Source organism: Kwoniella shivajii, chromosome 11 (genome assembly GCF_035658355.1).
Source record: "Kwoniella shivajii chromosome 11, complete sequence".
Classification (NCBI taxonomy): domain Eukaryota; kingdom Fungi; phylum Basidiomycota; class Tremellomycetes; order Tremellales; family Cryptococcaceae; genus Kwoniella; species Kwoniella shivajii.
The window spans coordinates 582847-601483 of NC_085918.1; the positions used below are offsets into that span (position 1 = coordinate 582847).

General features: G+C 45.9%; 3 protein-coding genes across 3 annotated transcripts; 1 reads left to right on the forward strand and 2 right to left on the reverse strand.

The window, feature by feature from the left end:
- Positions 1–153: 153 nt before the first annotated feature.
- On the reverse strand, positions 154–3188 carry IL334_007640 (uncharacterized protein; the record flags this gene model as incomplete). The annotated part of the gene is made up of 5 exons (XM_062939330.1): positions 154–2054; positions 2111–2219; positions 2287–2337; positions 2396–3050; positions 3118–3188. 5 exons carry the CDS (start codon positions 3186–3188, stop codon positions 154–156), a joined length of 2787 nt encoding a protein of 928 aa, XP_062795381.1.
- Positions 3189–4054: 866 nt separating this feature from the next.
- IL334_007641 (uncharacterized protein) lies at positions 4055–5162 on the forward strand (the record flags this gene model as incomplete). Its single annotated transcript, XM_062939331.1, has 4 exons — positions 4055–4117; positions 4209–4589; positions 4649–5017; positions 5082–5162. The coding sequence occupies 4 exons, from the start codon at positions 4055–4057 to the stop codon at positions 5160–5162; spliced, it is 894 nt and encodes a 297-aa protein (XP_062795382.1).
- A 275-nt stretch (positions 5163–5437) lies between these two features.
- IL334_007642 (uncharacterized protein) lies at positions 5438–17870 on the reverse strand (the record flags this gene model as incomplete). The annotated part of the gene is made up of 25 exons (XM_062939332.1): positions 5438–5461; positions 5524–5721; positions 5780–5846; positions 5908–6017; positions 6075–6102; positions 6156–6296; positions 6363–6390; positions 6451–6631; positions 6734–6849; positions 6903–6932; positions 7004–8244; positions 8300–9186; positions 9253–9956; positions 10035–10539; positions 10594–10947; positions 11002–11067; positions 11120–11213; positions 11278–12608; positions 12663–13011; positions 13070–15506; positions 15567–15618; positions 15669–15778; positions 15837–16005; positions 16078–17285; positions 17363–17870. The coding sequence occupies 25 exons, from the start codon at positions 17868–17870 to the stop codon at positions 5438–5440; spliced, it is 10938 nt and encodes a 3645-aa protein (XP_062795383.1).
- Between the last annotated feature and the right edge of the window lie 767 nt (positions 17871–18637).

Below are 18637 nucleotides of genomic sequence, written 5' to 3' on the forward strand. Positions count from 1 at the left end.
CAGAACACGAGTGACATGAGATGCGGTGCATTGAGTAGTATATATAAGTGTATTACAAGTGTATCTATCGAATGCAGGGTATTGAATCCGCCCGTCTCATACTCCTCCCCTGCCGCATCCTCCCCCCTCCGCATGCTCCCCCCTCCGCATCCTCTAGTCAACCTCATCAATATCTACGTGCCTGCCCTGTCCACTCTCAATCGCTTTTTTGCCATCATGATTATCGAGTCTCTTCCTTTCTCTCTGCTCATACATGTTTTTCCAAATTTCTCTACCTTGGCCAACGCCCTTGAATCTCCAATCTCTTCTTTTCTTCAAGTAACCTTGATAACTTTTCATGATGAATGTAACTTTATTCACTTCTTTCCATTTTTCTTCTTTTACCAATCTTTGATGTAGTAATCTTATATCATCAAATAACATATAAGGAGGAACATCAGCTTCTATCATTGATGACGGAGTTGATAATTTGATCTTTAATCCTAATTCAGGTAATGGTTTATAGGCTTTCGTGATGTCTTCTGGTGGGTATAGCGAGTAGAACTCTTCCAAAAGTGACAATGATTTTGACGTTTGCCCATGTAAAGCAAATAATCGTATAGCAGATCTCCAAGTTCTTTCAATTTGTCTATCACCTAATCCAGCTAGCCATTTCTTTCTTGATTTTATTGAAGGTTCTCCTATCCTCTCGATTTCCGCTTTATAGGATCCAACCCATTCGATATATTCCTTCCATATCTCTTGTCCCCATTCAAAGCCTACTGCTCTATCAGATTCGGCTATTCCAGATCGACCACCATGCGCACACTTCTCCAAGATTTGGAGGTATGTCCATCCATTGGGTTTGACACTGCCTTTGGTAAGCTGTATAACGGAAGACCAAGCTTCTTCGTATGCCTTTTTGGTTGCAGACAGGGAAGGTGAATGGACGAGATGAACAGAGATGTACGAGTTGATCAATTTTGGACCTATTACGACATCTTGGAAAGGGAGATAGTCATCAGTATTGGGTTGAGCTGATATGTCGTCGATTATACGGTGAAATAACGCGGTCGCTTCGCGTAGAGCATCCGCAGACGATTGCGGAGTAAGAGCAGAGTCTGATTCAGAAGTAGAAGGATTTTGGATTGATTCTGACTGAGTAGATGAAGGCGATTCAACCAATTCTTCGAGGACATTCATATCCAACCATTTTTCTTCTAGTTTTGCAGCCGCTTCTTCCGTCTCCGCGGTGAGATTTGCTTCTTCCTTCTTGATGTCGTGATTTGATGGCTGAATCTCGTTTTCGCCTTCCTTCAGTTTTACGATATTCCTTCTGACGAGAGGTTTCCACGAGGCATAGGTCATGAATACACCACTTAACAAATCTGCATCTATACCTTTTCTCCATTCTTCTGAACCTAACAGATATCCCGTTCTAGCAAGTTTGACAGTTTCGGTCAATACCCATCTTGCTCTGTTGAGATCACCCGCTCTTTTCGTTCCTTCCAATAAAGCAGTGAATGTATCTAACGTCGGGACGTATTCAGAGAATTTAGGTAACTGGTCATTGTCCTCTGAGAAAGGAGTGTAGACGGCATCGTGATGTTTAGCTAACATTTGTCTTAACAAATCGAACGCTTCTAGATAATCTTTTTTGGTCGAACCTAATGCTCTTATGATTGCACTATACTCTTCTCTTGTAGGCTGTATTTTTTCGGATTCGATCATTTCGATCCAGAGATCACGAGCTCTTTCAGGTTCAGGTTGACTCGCTTCGGAGCATGTCCTAATCATTGCCGTATACACTTCCCTTGTCGGTGTCGGATGAGCTGATAATCGCATATTGGTGAATAAATCCCATGCTAGTGATCTTGTGTTTGCATTTGGATGAGAGTTAGGTGATGGTTGTGTTAAATGCTGTAACACTACATGATAGGATGATTGAGGATATGGTTGACCAGCTGTCTCAGCTGATATGAGATGCGATATTGCATTTTGTGGCAGCGAAGGGGACTGCTGTATCAGCGAACGTATGTAAAGATCTTTGTGTGAATTCGTGATCTCCAATCCACCTAGTTCATTGTTTCAATTAGCAGATTCCATACAATGACGCACACTGGTAACTCACTGTTGGCCAACTCTGCTGTCAATCGACTAATTTCCTCAACGCTTCCGGCAGCAGCATCAACTTTCATTATATCGTTGATCTTATCCTGATCAATAGGTACTCCATGTAGCTTCGAATACGCGCAAGTTAGCTTCTTGATGGGTGATAATAGGTGCCAACCGCAACGAGGAACTCACGGTCATAACATCCAAAAGGGCTTCAGCACCTCTAGCATCTCCTCTTACAATCTATTGGGTTATACGTTAGAACGTACCCCTTCAGTAATGAACTCCGGATGTTACTCACGAACTCTTCAAATAGGACGTCCCATTCTTTCCTACTGACCAGGCCGAGTGGGATCTCAGATACTGCATTTCCAGCAGGAGATTTACTAGTTCCACTTGGACCTGCTAAGCCAGAGCCAGATGTACTTTCTTCCGGAATAGCAAGTTGAGCCAACACACCAAAGATCTTGTAATGTTTGGGCAATTCACTTTGTACCAAGCCATTTTCTACTCCATTTCCTTCTGAGAAGGTTCCTTTCCCGATGGAATTACGGGGAAATTGTTCGTCAGAGGATAATAATCGATTTTCCAAATGTCTCAAGATATCTTCTTTCTCCTCTCTGCTCAAAGGTAGCTTCAATCTATCTTCCGGTGATTGTAAACTGGGTAGAATGATATCCCCTTGCGTACCAGTCTTGACTAGATCGGTGTAAAAATCTTTGAGGTCATCTTCTGTCAGTTCAGGTAATCCTTCTATTGCTTTTTTAGTGACTCTGATTTTCACTTGTCTATTTAACGATTCTTCCGAAGGAAGTTGTCGTAATGTCTCTTTTGTCAATGGTATATATTCACCCGGTGGAGGAGGTTGATATAGTGGGAATTGGCGAGTGGTTCCTGATCCCTCCGGAAGATGGGTCAATACTGGTAATGAAGAAGAAGGATAAGGTGGATCATAGCTTTTTTTGGAAAATGAAAAAAGTGTGAGCTGATTCTCTTGAAGGTTAAGTCGAAGAATGAGCTCACTTGTGTAGATACCTTTGTGATCTGATAGCTCGTAATCGAATCACTTTCCTCGCTATGCTTGATCTCCACATCTTCCTTCGAGAGTATACTGATACACGATCTCTAAAATGAGAGTGTGGAATGAAGGATCATGAGCATTAACGCTGAGTTTCAAAATAATCCAATAATCCATTCACAATAATTCAAAATAAAGATCGATAGAGACGTCAAGTTACGTAAAACAGCAGATCACGTGACGTAACCGAAGGGAGTTGGCCGCCAGCCCGAAGCTCGAGTCAAACGATAACCTCCTCTTAACCTCTCTGCTATTATGATGAACTTTGATAACACCAATTAATCGAGGAAAGTTAGAAATTTGTTGATTATAAATATACAGGAATGTAAGCGCCGAATTGGCAATGCACCCAGTCAACCTTTTCCACTCGTCCGAAACACCTCTACAACCGTCCTTCAAGGACTTGGCATGATTGGCGTTCTCCAAACCTCCCGCTCCTATAGCTGATTATCGCCACCGATTTCTAGCTACGTCCAGTGGGACAGAGTAGGCGTCAATAGTGTGTACCTACCTTCAGCACGGTCACCTGGTGAAATTTCCTGATGAAGCACTGAACGAACTATTAATTCTGACTTCTGAAATGAACGAGTCGAGGGGCTTGAGACAGTCCTCGATTCGGTTCATCTCTGCAATGGCTCAGCATTCGAGCTCTGGGTACATGTATTATTTGATGACGTACGATCAAAGAAAGGATGGGTAGGTAGGAGATTGAATGAAAGGTGATTGAACAATGAATCAAGGCATCGAGTCGGATCTGTTCACTCACTATCACTCACTATCACTTCAACCCTCGAATGCCTCACCTACTACCGTACAATACTAATCACCTACTCATTGATCTGCCAGTCGACCACTACCAATTTTGACACCAAACTATCACATATGAACAGAGAAGTGATGTCTGCCAAAGACACCGATGATTCACCACATGGAAGGGTTGAAGACGTGAGTATTTCCCGCCTCTACTCTCGGTGCTTGTCCTCTCGTTGGTCCAGTTATTGACATTTATTAAATATATCCTGATCTCTCTTGTCAGCGTTTTGCTTCAATATCTCGGCAACTCGAGAATCTAAAGACGGACGTGGCTCAAATCAGCCAACAAGTTGCTATAGCTGGCTATGAGATTAAACGTCTCGATCGTCAGTTCAACTCAGTACTTCTCACCAGCAATGAGAGACTTCAAGATCAGACTGAAATGGATAGACGAAGTCTGATAAACAACAAGAGAGTCATGGACAAAACTATCGCCAAGATCAATAATGTCATTCTACTCTCGAACCAACTGGTAGACACCACCACTAAACACTTCGCGGAATCTTACTATATCGGCTTAATACATTTCTTGGCGATGGAGCTTAATGATCAGAAACGACCCCTTGATGATACAACAGGAGGAAGAACAGGTAGCCTCATCAGAGTAGGTTGACGCTTCCCCCCTTTCACCTTAGAGTAGTTCTGACACTGCTTGATCTATAGTCAACAAGCTTCCTGTATGAAAGTATCGGAATTTACAAGGACCAAGCTTCTCCAAGGTCGACAAGCCAAAAGCAACTCGTTGAAAACGGAAGAATCAAGAAGATCATAGCTCTCAATCCGGCTGCTCGAGAATTGTTCACAGAAGATTCCCTCGATCAAATGTGTACATTCGATACACGAGAGTGCCATTCTGCGGCGCAGCATTTCAACTCGATGGAAATATTGGATTTTTTGCTCAAGGTTCAAAGAAATGGATTAAACCATAACTCACAAGCCGGCTTTCACGAATCTCAGAGGCGAGGAGATAGAATGAAGATCCTCCTAGCCGTTTTAGGACCTGTTAGGTCCACGCACGAACTCTGTCAGCTGGTATGCAATCCAGCCGTTCCCCTAATCCCACTCTATCAAATGACTTTGTTTAAGGTTTTTGTAGATTATGTCATCGTTGAACGGTTCATCAATGCAAGAAGAATACGCTCAGGATCAACTACCAAAAGAAGTCGATGAGCATTAGTGCTGTGGTTAAACATTTAGCGAGCTCATTTGCCACTCGGCCCAAAAGGTCATAACGAAGACTTGTATACATATTTCATCTAATCATCATGCGTTCGTTTCCCTCTCTACAGTGATATGTGATAGGCAGTGTAATTAGTATGTTATATATGGTACAAAAAGGCGATACGCCAAGGGAAGATGTATATACATTACATTATATGAATACCGATATTCACGAACAGAACCAAGAAAAACCACGGGTTGGGTATATGATATTTGCTATTTGATAGCCAACTAAACTTTCGGCAAAGGTCGTCCCTAAGCATCAAGGTATGCATCAGCACTTTTCAGATCACCTTTCGGCTTTGTCTCATACTCACAGAAGGGGGAGGTGGCCCAGGTACGGCACCACCACCTAGGTTCATCATCATAGGAGGTGGACCACCAGTTTGAGGTAATGGTCTACCCATGACAGGAGGAACCATAGGATGCCATTGTGCCCATGCGGGAACACCAGCAGGCGACTTTCCTTTACCTTGACCTTCTTGTTTCTGGCCTTGAGGATTCTGGTTGTTATCCTATCGCGGTGTTGTCAGAATGGGTTCAATACGCCCATTGAACGGGGGATTCACTCACTTTTTTGGGTTGGTTGGCAGGATTTCCAGGTGGATTGGCTGGGTATGGCATAACAGCCATAAGATCACTATACGAAGCCAAAGTCGTGTCAGCGGCTTTTCCTTTCCTGAGATCAGAAGCTGACTTACCCAGCAGATTGTCTACCCTTCATGAGCAATAACTCTGCTAACTCCATGTAAAGTGCTCGTCTGGATTCTCGTAAATCACCGACCTCTTTTAGGAGTACTCGTACTTCGCCCTGTAATGGAGATCAGAGCTGACCATACGCATGGCTTCAAGATGGATATCAACTTACGGAGAGAGCTTTGGAGAAGTCATCCAAGCTAGAATGGCGCATTAGCACGTTTCGGTTGTATTGAATAAGGGCTATACTCACTATCCAGCCAAATTGAAACCGATCTGTTCTCTTGCTGCAGCTTTGGCGGCCGCTTGAGTGAGATTATGTTGATTGGAGTTTTGCTCCATTATTTCAGTGGCGAGTTTTCTCAAGAAAGCAGATTGACCGTCTCCGTGCGTCCTATATTGTTCGGTCATTTAGCGTTTTGGTCGTAGACAACACGAAGAGGGGTGAACTTAAACTCACTTTAGAGCATCAAGAACAGCTTGTGTGCCTATTATCAACGGAGTATCAGCTTTGAATACTTATGGTCGGTCGGTCAAGGTTCACATACCTGGCTTCTTATCATTGGCAACTTGTTTCTTCTTTTCCTCCTCTCTATCAGCTACCAGTTTATCTAAAGCTTCGGTGATCTTTTTATCTCTAACTGATTTATCGGTTCTTCGTTTATCTTGAGCTTTTGATCTTTCGTCATTCATGGTCTTGCTAACTTTTCCATCGGTGGCGATAAGGTCCTACGGGATCATGGAACATAACATCAGTACATTGTCCTTTCAAATATGTCATTCATGAAGAAATACGATTTCGTTTTGTAGTCATACGTAGGGGCAACTTACAAGTGCCTTTTGCAGATTAGCCAAAGCCTCAACATTTTGACGGTGTCTCTCCTCCGCGAGTTTAGCGTTGTCCTCTTTCTCTTTCAATTTAGCGTCTCGCTCGGCAGCCTCAAGAGCTATTCATACTCAATCAGCTTTGATTCGCCACGTGTAGAAATAAACAACCAACCAGCTTGTTCAGCAGCAGCTTTTTGTTTTTCTGTACATAGGGAAATGTCAGTCAGTCACTGTCTGCTGTTCCTATCATATTGGGAAAGAGAAACAACTCACGGGCAAGTTTCCTAGCGTCTTCCATTGCTTCTTCTTCAGGAGTGGTACTTTTCTTTCCTTTTGAAAGTTTACTTGGAGGCCCAGATTTGGGTCTATCACCCACGAATACATCTCCAGCTACATCACCGATGTTGACTTCTTCACCTGGTCCACCTATAACGTCTTCTGTTGGAAGACCCAATGATCCAGCTGGCGGTGGTTTGTTGAGTTTACCAGATTTGTTGGATCGAGGTCCAGTAGGTGCAGTAGATGGAATATGTTGTTTTCCAGCTTGTCCAAGGATACCATCTTGATGTTCACACGGCTCGATAGGTACCCCACCAACTGCTCTAGGTCCATTTGGACAACAAACACTACAATGACCTCTACCAACTTCTGACTCAGCTGGTATACCGGTATGAGTGGTATCTTTTTGGATGGAAGCAGTTTTGTCTTTCTCTTCACCACCTCCGGAAGATTTACCCTTCTTACCTGTTGATGGTCGATCACCGAGTGAGGGAGGTGCACTGCCATCTGCTAGAGCGGATTCTTTAGGACCGCCGACATGACTTGCTGGTCTACTTGGAATATAGGCTATTTGACCATCGGGAAGAACGACTGGCTCCAAAACCATCAGAGCTTCACCGGGAGCAGCTTTTGTAGACGGTGCTGGAGTTCCGGCTCTGGAAGGAAGTCCATTTTCAAGTGGAACGTTATTGGCCAAATGAGCTGGATCAGCGGTACTTCCTTCCACAAAGGTGGGAGGTTCCTTCTTGAGCTTATTCGATCCAGAAGCGCTGACAGGATGAACAGGAACATGAACAGTTTCACCATTTCTGTCAATAGTAAGGTCACGACCTTCCATAGCTAATTCTTCGAGTGTCGGAGGTCGAGAGACATGTGAAGTGTCAGAAACACGAGTGGATTTATCGCTTCCCTGTGTGGGTATAGGTTTCCCGAAAGTGGTGTGATCGGCATGTGAGTGAGTGTCGGCAGGAACAAGAGGAACGCCAGGCGTTGTTTCTTTGAGACTCTCCTTTGATTTAGGTTTTCGTAAGATACCACCACCTGATGATGGTGTCTTGGGAGTGTCTTGAGCTTTAGCTTCGTTGGATCCCGGTAGGACCATGGGTACATCCCCGCCTGAAGGTATCGGGTGAATAGGCAGTCCAGCTTCAGCCTCTGTAGGAACATTGTGGATCTCCGAAGCCTGGAGATGAGATGGGATGTTGGCTGGGGCTGCTTCCACCACACTAGAAGGTCTGCCCAGCTCATATCAGCTGAAATACTAGACAAAATCGGACGTAGAGGACTCACTTGGACTTGGAAGATTTGGGAGATTTAGGAGGGGTGACAAGTACTTCCTTTTCTGGAATTCTGGGATCCCAGTGAACACCGTTCTTCCCTCCGGACGATGCAGGAGGGGCAGCGATTGGACCATCAGCTGAATCTGTTGGAGTAACATGTACTCCAGCATCTGGCATGACAGGAGCTGGCTCGGAGACCATCGAGGCGACGTTGTGAGCAGTTCCCGGAGGATTTACTGATGACGGAGTAGTAGGGACGTTCATCACTGACGCAGGTTTGTCCGTGGGTACATTGGCAAGTGAGGATGTCTTTGAAGCCTTAGGCGATTCAGGATGATTGGTGTCCCATACAGGTTTGGCTGAAGGCACATTACTTGCAGTTTGAGCGGGAGGTATAGGACCAGTTGGTACGGCAGCTGAAGGAGCAACCACCGAAGGATCGGCGACTGTAGCTCCAGGATGAACGGTATGTGATGTCGAAGCGTTCTTGGAGTCGATTGGTACTGGTCCGGGAGCGACAATCTCAGCTTCGTGGGTGCTCTTGACTGTCGGTACATTTGGAGGAGCTTGTTGTACAACACTTTGATGATCCGAAGTATGAGCCCCAGGAGCGATAGTAGGCATGACAGGAACATCGAGACTCGAGGGAACCACAGATGTAGGAGCAGGTGGGATATTCGCATGAGATGTGACTGGAATAGGGCCGACGGTGGTAGGAGCATGACCAGCGGAAGCGGAGGGACCAAGAGTGTGAGGTATAGGGCTGACGGGGATGGCAGACACTGGAGCATCGCCCATTACAGTTCCTGGCTGCCCAGTACCTGCTGGTACTTGGGTGTAAGTGCGAGAGGTGGTATGAGTGTGGATCGGTGGACCACCATCGGGGCGCTGAATAATCTAAGCAAAATCAAATAATCAGTCACTTATCTCGCTTTCGTTGGGGGAGGATTGGACATGACTTACTTCTTCATGTTCTTCACGTATAAGATGGTTCACAGGTGTATCAGAAAAGTTGTGTTCAGTTGGAATAGGAGACATAGTATGGGCGGATAGAAGAGGAGGCATCGTGAGCGGTTTACCGGTTCTTGGATTCGTTCTTGCAGAGGCTGAAGCGGTGGGAGGAGGTATGGCGGTGCCTGTAGCTGCAGTGATAGAAACTGCAGTTGGCACCGAGTCCATCTCTGGGAGTTGGGACTTACCTGAAGCGGCAGCAACGGGAATACCTCCGGGTCCAGCACTAGGAGCAGCAGTCACAGCGACATCTTCTTCAGCGAAAACAGTACCAGGCGGAACGACCGATCCAGGAGGAAGAGTGGTAACCATATCTTTCTCCAACTCATCTACAATCGTAACTTCCTTATGACGACCTATCGGACCTTCTCGAATGACTTCACGTTCTTTGATTACTTGTTTCTCTCGTCGAACATCGGTATTTGGACCAATGACAGTTGGTGCTACGCCAGTAAGAGGAGGAAGTGAAGTTGGAATAGGAGTCATCTCTCCGAGCGTAGTTGGAATTGGTGCAGGAGTTATACCAGGCGTTCCAGAACCTGAATCAGCCCTCATGGAAATGATCTCTTCTTCTTCGAAGATCCGTTCAGCTGCAGGTGGCGGTACTACCGATATAGCTGGTAGAGGGGGTACATTTTGAGCCATGAGTTCCTCGACTACGACAAGTCATGAGTATCAGTTCCGACACAATATGAAACTAAAGCAGTAAGCATCCATGGAGGAGAATGACTTACTCTTTTCTTGTAATTCAGCCAATTTCAGATCCTGTTGTATATCCTTGACAGTTTCCTCAACAGCCTCATCCAGTTCCATCATCGGAGTAGCCGGAACAGTAGGAGCAGCCTTGATACCGTCGACTATTTTACCACCAGCCATGACAGTTCCGTCAGGTAATATCTTTCCTTCGACGTGAGATGCAGTGGGCGGTGGAGGTGGTCGAGCAGGCGCTCCAAGTGGAACTGGAGCAGGTGCACCTCTGATTCCATCTAGTATATCACCGTTGTCAAGTACAACTGTTCCATCAGGTAGCACGTGAGCGTGAATCCGTTTAGGTTTGACTTGCTGTCTCAATGCTGCTATATCACCCAAGATTTCAGCCAATTGATTTTGCGTAGCATGCGTTCCATCAGCAATCTGATCACTCATCCCGTGAAGGTATCTTGACATCTCATTTTGTTGTTCACCTTGAGCAGCAGCCAGATTTTGTGTATTGTCCAAAGTACGCCTAAAGCTATCGTCCTGTCATCGGATGTTAGCATCTATATAAGTTTGACTGAACAATCGTGCACTCACAGCCCCAACATGAGATGCAGAAAGAGGTATAGGAGGTAGTGCAGCGGTGGTGAAGCCTTCGGTGTATATTTCGATAGGTTCGTGAAGCATAGTAGTAGGAGCAACAGGAGTAACGATCTCTTCGGTAGTGACAGAAGGTGTAGTAACAGTAGATTCAGTAGTAGTATTTCCAAGACCGGTATCCGCAGTAGTAGTATTGCCATATGAAGGACGAGGTACGCCCATCGTTGTAGGACCACTAGGCGGAAGACCAGCATTACCATATCGAGCAGCAGCGGGAAGACCATAGTCTCCTGTTGTCGATGTGACTCCAGGAGGGAAGAAACCAGGACGACGAAGTGAAGGATTGACATTCTTGACGGTAACTGTCAGCTGGTATCTTTGCGTTTAGATAATTTAGCTACTTACAGGACCTATAGGACCACCGAAACCGGGCATCCCAGGACGTAGACCAGGCATGAACGGACCCATACCCTGAAAATCGAGTATCAGTGTCGACTCTGCTAAGATTACAATTTGCACTTACAGGACCTGGGATGCCCATTGGACCGGGGAACATGCCCATACCCATGCCCATTCCCATAGGACCCATCGGACCAGGAGGGAAACCACGTCGGAAGCTAATGAATCATAGTATCAGTACAAGAACACTGATGAAGGCGGTGCCTCGAAAAATACACTTACTAAGTAGTAGAGATAGGATCACGAACACCAGCAATTCTAGGTAACGAAGGTCTAGGCATATCTGTCATACCTGGACCCATTGGAGCAGGCATACCGGGAGCAGGAGCAAAACCAGGTCTCATCCCAGGTTGACCTTGATATTGAGGCATATTTCTAGGTGAATTGACAGGAGTAGGTAGATCAACAGGCTGAGGAGCAGGACCGGATCTGTAGGGACCTCGTTGGGTATCCTCATTTTCATAAGGGACATTCTCGTCTTGATCATTGCTTTCAGTTCGATAAGGTATAGGAGCTTGATCAGGTGATTGTTCTGGTGTAATATCTTTTTCAACAGGTGGTGGAGTGGGTTCATATTCAGTTTCAAGTTCAGGTTCAGGTTCGTATTGTTCTTCAGATTCACCATCTTGCTCAGGTTCATCTTCGTAGTAATCTTCCTCTTCGGGATACTCCTCATGGACAGACATGGGTTGAGGCACAAATTGAGGTTGAGCTTGCTGCGGAGGTTGTCTAGGTCTTTGTCCAACAAGATGTCTCGGGAATTGAGGTCCACGAGATACGAACTCTCTCGGAGGTGTGTTTGGTGGTAAGCCGGATAAAGCGAATTCTTCATCAAATTCAGGCTCAGGTATCTCACCTTCTAGGAGTGATGAAGAAATATCACTCATAGGTCTTCTCCTTCGTCGATCGACCTCCGATGAGATACTGTTAGCAGGGGCATTTCTACCCCTTGCACCAAATTCACTGCCGTATACACTATCTCCACCTCCATACATTGATCCTTCTCTAGTACCTTGCGTCTTGGGCGTAGAAAGATGAGACTTCGGGTATTTCTTCGTTTCCTCGAAGGCAGGTTGAAGGCTTTCATCAAACTCGCTATCGCCAACTCGGTCTAATACTCTTCTCAATAAATCTTCAAGTCTAGCCATTCCTGGTCCTCGTTCAGGTAATTCGACATCAAAGCTCCTTCTTCTGCTCATCTCTTCCGCCATTAGATCCTGGCGACCTAAAAGATCTTCCTGCCTTCCGATGAGTGTACCGAGCAAATTACGTAAATCGTCGAACTGCTGATTGATTACCTCGGGAATTATCATAGGTGGAGGAGTGACTGGACGAGCGGTAGAAGCTGAAGAAGTCGTAGAAGTGGACGAAGGAGATGAGGGAGGTGATTCATCGTCCTCATCTTTTGAAGGCACGGGTGGTGGGCCGTCTCTTTCAGCCAAAGCAGATTGGTTTTCGGCAATTTGGTTGACTCTTCTCTCAATGCGATCAAGCTGATTACCCACTCGAGTGCTTTGACCTTGCCTCGCTTGATCCTGACCTTGGAGGAAGTTCTGCAAAATACGCTGTCAGCTGTTAGGTAACTCCAAGATCGAACACAGACTTACCAAAAGCCTGTTCACATCGCTTCCAGTAGCTTGATCCATCGTAGGTGCAGAGGAGCTGGGGACTTCGGTACTAGAGGTGTCCGAGCTTGGCGGGTTAGATGATGGGAAGGAGGGTGAAGGAGGGGGAGCCTGATGTACCACAGGAGGTCGATATACAGGGGGTAGAGGAGCTTGTGGTGGTGGTGCAGGCATAGGTATCTCCAGTGCAGGAGGTGGTCTTCGAGGTATCCTTCTGCTAGGGATGGTAGACGCGGTTGACACACTCTCAACTGGTCTTTCACTAAGCTGCAAAGGGACAATAGGAGCTTCTTCGCCTCTGATAGGAGTGATTCTCGAAGTGAGAGAAGATCTATAACGTCATATCAGCGGGGTTTTGGCTGATGAATACTTAAATATCAACGACTTACGGAGGCTGAGCAGCAGTAACGTAACTTGTTTCCCTAGTGTACCAACTCGGAGCAGTGGCATACACTGATTCTTGAGCACTTGCATACATAGTATTATCCCTTGCCGTACCCAGCGGAGCTCTGGATGATTGACCAAATGTTCGAGCTGTTGCCATTGTTCTCGAAGGAGTATAAGCAGTTGTAGCTTTTGATTTTGACCTTTTTGACACACTACTACCGTTTGAAGAATTTCTTTCTAAATCAGCAAGAAGCTCGTCATCTGAATCAGGATATGAAACTTGAGTCCAAGCTCTGCTACCTCTTCTTGAAGTCAGACCATCTGTGAGTCTGGTAGAAGATGGACCTTCCGAAGATCCAGATCGGGAGACAGGAGGTGGCGGAGCTGTGTTGTATTCCGATGACCTAGGTGATCGGCTTGGGGTAGTAGGAGCTGTTCCCAAAGAACCTGTCAACCGATGATCAGTTGTTGCGGTGGCATACCGTGTAGTAGGTGGTCGGTCATGGTACAACGATTGTTCTGTCTCGGCATTCTCTGTTGCGCCATGAGGCGTTGTACTCATAGGGTGTTGAGCAGTAAAATAGCTGTCCCCACCAGTCGTAATAGGATAAGCAGAAGGCGTTTTGACCGATTCATCGTATGAAGGTACGGGTTCGTCGTGCAACGAAAACCTAGTAGGGCTCGGGATTGGTGATGTGGCCTTGACGGTCGATAAACCAGGAGATGCAGTTGAGTAGTGGGAATCTCGAGATGGTACGGGTGGAGGTGCCGTCTGATATGATGTCACTGTGCTTCTTGACATACGAGAAGAGGTTCGATCACCTGGAGGAGGTGTATGGAAAGGAGATCTGAGTAAACCAGAAGCAGTACTAACGGTCGACTCTCCAGCCGTTTGATATCCTTGGGTCCCAGATCTCGCGGTACCGTAAGGTTGAGTTGGAGCTGTGAGACCAGTGGTAATTGTTTCTAGAACGGTATCATATGGTGTTCTACCATCTTCCGAAATCGTAGCACTTTGAGGAGCTGCAGTCACTGCGACTTGAGGCATGTCATCGACGGTCATTGGTACAGATATAGAAGGAGACAGTCTTTCAAATGTGTGTGCCAGTGCGGAGGGTGTCCAGGGTTGAACCGTTACCATTGGAGTAGTAGCTGTTTGGATAGGATGATCTGTTTCAAAATTCTGGGGCGTTGCCATGTTCGAAGACGAAGCAGGTGGCAGGACGGTAGCGCGATCAGAGTGGGAAGGGGATGGTTGAGCTGTCCACATAGAAGTGGAATTGTTGGCACCACCGAAAGCAGTATGATCTGAGGGAGTAGACATGTCTCCTCGAACAGTAGTTGCAGGTGTTTGAGAACCGGGTCTTGCGGTGTAATTCGAAGCAGAAGGTGAGACCAAGTTGGCTGTCGCCTTCTCAGATAATGATTGTCTAGCAGTATGAGCAGAGGCTGAAGTCCATTGTTGAGCAGTAGTCAAAGGCGTTTGAGTACCGGGATGAGCAGTGTACATGGATGGGGAAGATAGAGTATGTATAGCAGTTCCAGCTGGAGTAAAGGCTTCGTGGTGAGCAGTCCAAGCCTGTTCCGTGATGCCACGAGGATCAGTAGCTAGGGTGGGCGCAGTATACGTTGACTGGGTTGTACTATTCTCTCTTGCCGATTGATAGGAAGCCGATGTGGATACAGATGGCGCAGTATAAGATGACAATGGTTGATCCGTGGTAACTGGAGGAGGAGCCATCCCGGATCTTGCACTGGAATAAGTAGAATGAGCTTGACCAGAATTTGTAGAGATATTGACTTCTGTTCTAGCAACCGTATACCTTGAAAGATGGGATAAAGGTTGAAAGTTGGAACGTGGCGTTGCATCAGCCGTACTGTATGCTGAAGTACCTGTAAGGGATTGGAAGCCTGTAGCGGGTGTGTGGAAGGTTGATGGAGCGTCGGACGGCGAAAACTCTGATTTTAAAGCGGGAGGCTTGATTCCATGAGCGAAAGTAAAATCTCTTGAAGTAGGTCTCTCGGCTGTTTGAGCAGTCAAAGGGATATCTTGAATAGCAGTAGTCCGCATCGGCAACGCAACATCCTTTTCGAGTGGAGGAGCAGACACTTCCCTAAGGTCGGCCTCACTTGCTACTCTTCTTAGACTTCTTGCACGTTCAAGACCAGCAACAGCAAGTCTGCGACTTCCTCTTTGGACAATGGGGGCGTGAAGTCCACCAGAAGTCTCGATGACAGCATCGTCCGTGGTGTACATTGGGTACGACCCAAATCCACTCGGTAAAGGAGAGGTTGGATAGTCCACAGGCGTGAAATGTGTAGAAGCAGAGCCTCCACCTTCGGAGCCTTGATCAGAAGATGATCGATTGGCTCGCAAAGAAGCTGATGGAGCAGCTCGGGTTCGTTCAAGAACCGTCCAAATAGCGTTTACCCAGCGGACTATATAGTGTTGAATCAGCTAGACATAATGACGTAAGAACGCGATCAGCTTTGGCTTACCTCTTTCTCGAGCACTTTCACAAGCTAATCTCTCAACACCGTCATCGTAGACCTGTTGCATGATCGTTAGCTACGAACTGCGAGATTCAATCATCAACCCACCAGCTTGAAAGGATAAAGATTGTCTGCCAATACTCCTTGTCTCCTGGCAGCGGCAGCACCAATGTCGTCTCCAGCCATGGGGTTATTAGGGCTATAAGTAGACGCGACCTCTGTAGTATTACATCAGCACATGTTACATATGTGAATACTGAGGTGAGCCTGACGTACCATCGCAAAACTCTGAATCTAAAGTGACTGTAGCTCTACCTTTGTTACTAATCCAAGTCAATTCTAACCCTTCCTGGTAAAGCCGACCATCTGCTTGAACCCATTGATAATTGGGTTTGGCATCTTCATCATGCACATTGAGGTAGTAAAGCGCTCCCGTGCGTATAGGCTAAGACAGAAGTATGGGAAGGTCAGCTATACTGGCTTGTTACGCCATTTGAGGAGAACGTATATCACTTACATCGCCGGTGAGTTGTTTAGGTTCAGAAGTCTTTTTATCACTTTTTATACTTGCTGATCTGTTGGGTGGTTGCAGGTCATCATCCCCTTCGCTTTTGATCGGATCTTCTCTTGTTTCCGAGTGATGTGACGGCGGTCTTTTGTCCCTCTCTTGACTTTGGTGATCATCAGCTTGTTCAGCCAAGTCTGTCTCATGTCTTTTCCTCCGCCTAATAGAAACATTCCAACCTTTATCACCACCTCTAAACAATCCAGGACCTTCTTTACCTGGTGAACTAAGCACATTTTGTACAGGTGAACCTGATCTTACTCTCCAGGAAGCTATCATACCTCTGACTTTAGATAGAGGAGATGGCGATTTTGGTGGAGGTGTGGGTGCGCTAGCTTGCACAGGAGCACGGAAGGAAGAAGGTGGCAGTGTGTTGGTACGATTGAATGCTGTATCAGACGATGAAGTAGGTGGTGGATTTGGTAAGCCTGAGATTGGCGGAGGGGTTTTCCTGACAGAGGACTTGGATGGATTCGATTTTGTTGGAGGAGTAGGAACAAATTTGGGTTGAGATGACAAGGGAAGTTGTGGAAGGTCTGTCCTTGATTCGAACATTTTGATCAAATCGGAAGTTTTCTTTGGTGTACTTTGATTTTGAGGTGTACTATTTGCACTGTCTTTATCTTCACGGTTTCCGGAGGAAGAAAAGGTCGATCTTGGACCTTTTACTGGACTTGTAGGTAGCTTTGTAGGACTGGGAGGTAATGGATATTTGTTTGCTATATTTGAGGGTAAGGATGAAGGAAAAGTCGGACCTTCTTTGTATGCACCTGGAAAAGTAGGTGAACGACCTTGAGAGCTTGTTGGAGAAGAACTCTTTTCAGTTCGTTCAGTTACGGTTGATAATCTAGATACGTTGAGATTACCCAAGCCTAGACCCAGACCGGGGGAAGTAGGATGAGGTTGAGATAGAGACGAGTTCACGTTGATTCCCAATCCTACGAGAGGTTGTCGAATTGGCATTGGGTGGAAAGTGGTTTGAGGCAGGTAAGGATTGGTATGGCTCGAAGATACGGAAGTATCTAGGTTGCGAACAGGATTGGCCAAAGCGTCGAGTTGAGATAAAACACCATCGTATGCCGCATCGATAGTAGCCGTTGATTGACCTGTTGTCTGAGGTGGGATTTGGGGAATCGTAGTGAAAGACGGAGGCGATCGATCTATACCAGGCAGTATCGTGTAACATCAGCAAATACCCTTCTAAGGTGCAAGTAAATGAGAAAGGTGAAAGACCTACATTCGTTGGAGAAAATACCACGAGGTCCAAGGCCCATACCTAAAGTATTATTATCTGATCTAGTGAAATCTTCATTGAAGAAAGTACCTCGGTTGGGTGGTAACAATGGACTTTCAGATCTTGTAGCAGTCTCACTAGTTCTATCAGGTCTCCGAGGTGAAGGTGATATAGTTCTAATTTCAGGTGTTGCAGATGAATTTGAGTTCAACCCGTAATCGTTGTTTGAACGAATTAGGTTTTCGACTTGATTTTCATCTTCTTCTTCATTGTTCTCATTCTCATTTTCTTTATCGGATTCTGATATTCCCCTTGGAGTAGCCCATTCAGGTTGTGAGCCATTACCATTACTGGTACTATTATTACCTTGATCCGAATGAGGTGAAGTTGGAGTACAAGGTTGATTTTGGGTGTTTTCAAAAGTTGATAAGAGTGCTGCGAAATCAGGATGAGGTTGATCAGGTGATGATCGCCATCGTCTAGGTAGAGGTGATAAAGGTGGTGAGGGCATGTTTTACTTTTGGATGAAAGAAGGTATCACCACATGCCCTCTGTGAGTTCGAGTTGGAAAAAGAGTATTAGTTAGTGATGATGTTTTATCAAGAAGGCTGAAAGTGTCATTACCAAGGTGAATGATGAAAAAAGAAAGAAGAAGAGAGAAAACTGGTTGATGATGGAATGTTAGGTATCCCATGATCATAGCGCTGTATTTTCGAATGCATGTCAACAAAGGTCGCCAGCCATACAGTTGAGGAAGGTTGCCTCCAGGGGAATGAGTATGTTTGTAGGTTTATTAGGACAGTAGTAGATTATCATTCAACTAGACACACAGCCAGGTTGGGGAGGAGAAGGGATCCCGGCTGTCCTCCTCCATCACTCTAAGTTGCCCCCCTTATATTCCATCTGTCTCTCTCTCTATCTCAAAAGTCACTCCGAATCGAACGATCCTCGATCCTACAGTACATATCGACATGACGGATGCCATTGATCCCTTGGGTGTGATCTTACACTTGTCGTGAACCGTGTGAGATAAGTAATAGATAAGGTGAATTGAAGTGATAACCGTAGTACATGGTCTACCCCGCACAGATCATCAACCAAAGGAGGCGCGTCAATAACCCTCTAGAGCGTGTTCTCAAGTCGCTTGGCTTTGCACTGATAATACAACCCGTGTAGATCTACACATACACAGTCTGACCGGACATTTCTTTGATTGTGTAAGATTATTTCTAGCAGGAATTGTGGACGCGTCTTGTTTCATCATTTCGATTAAACCCC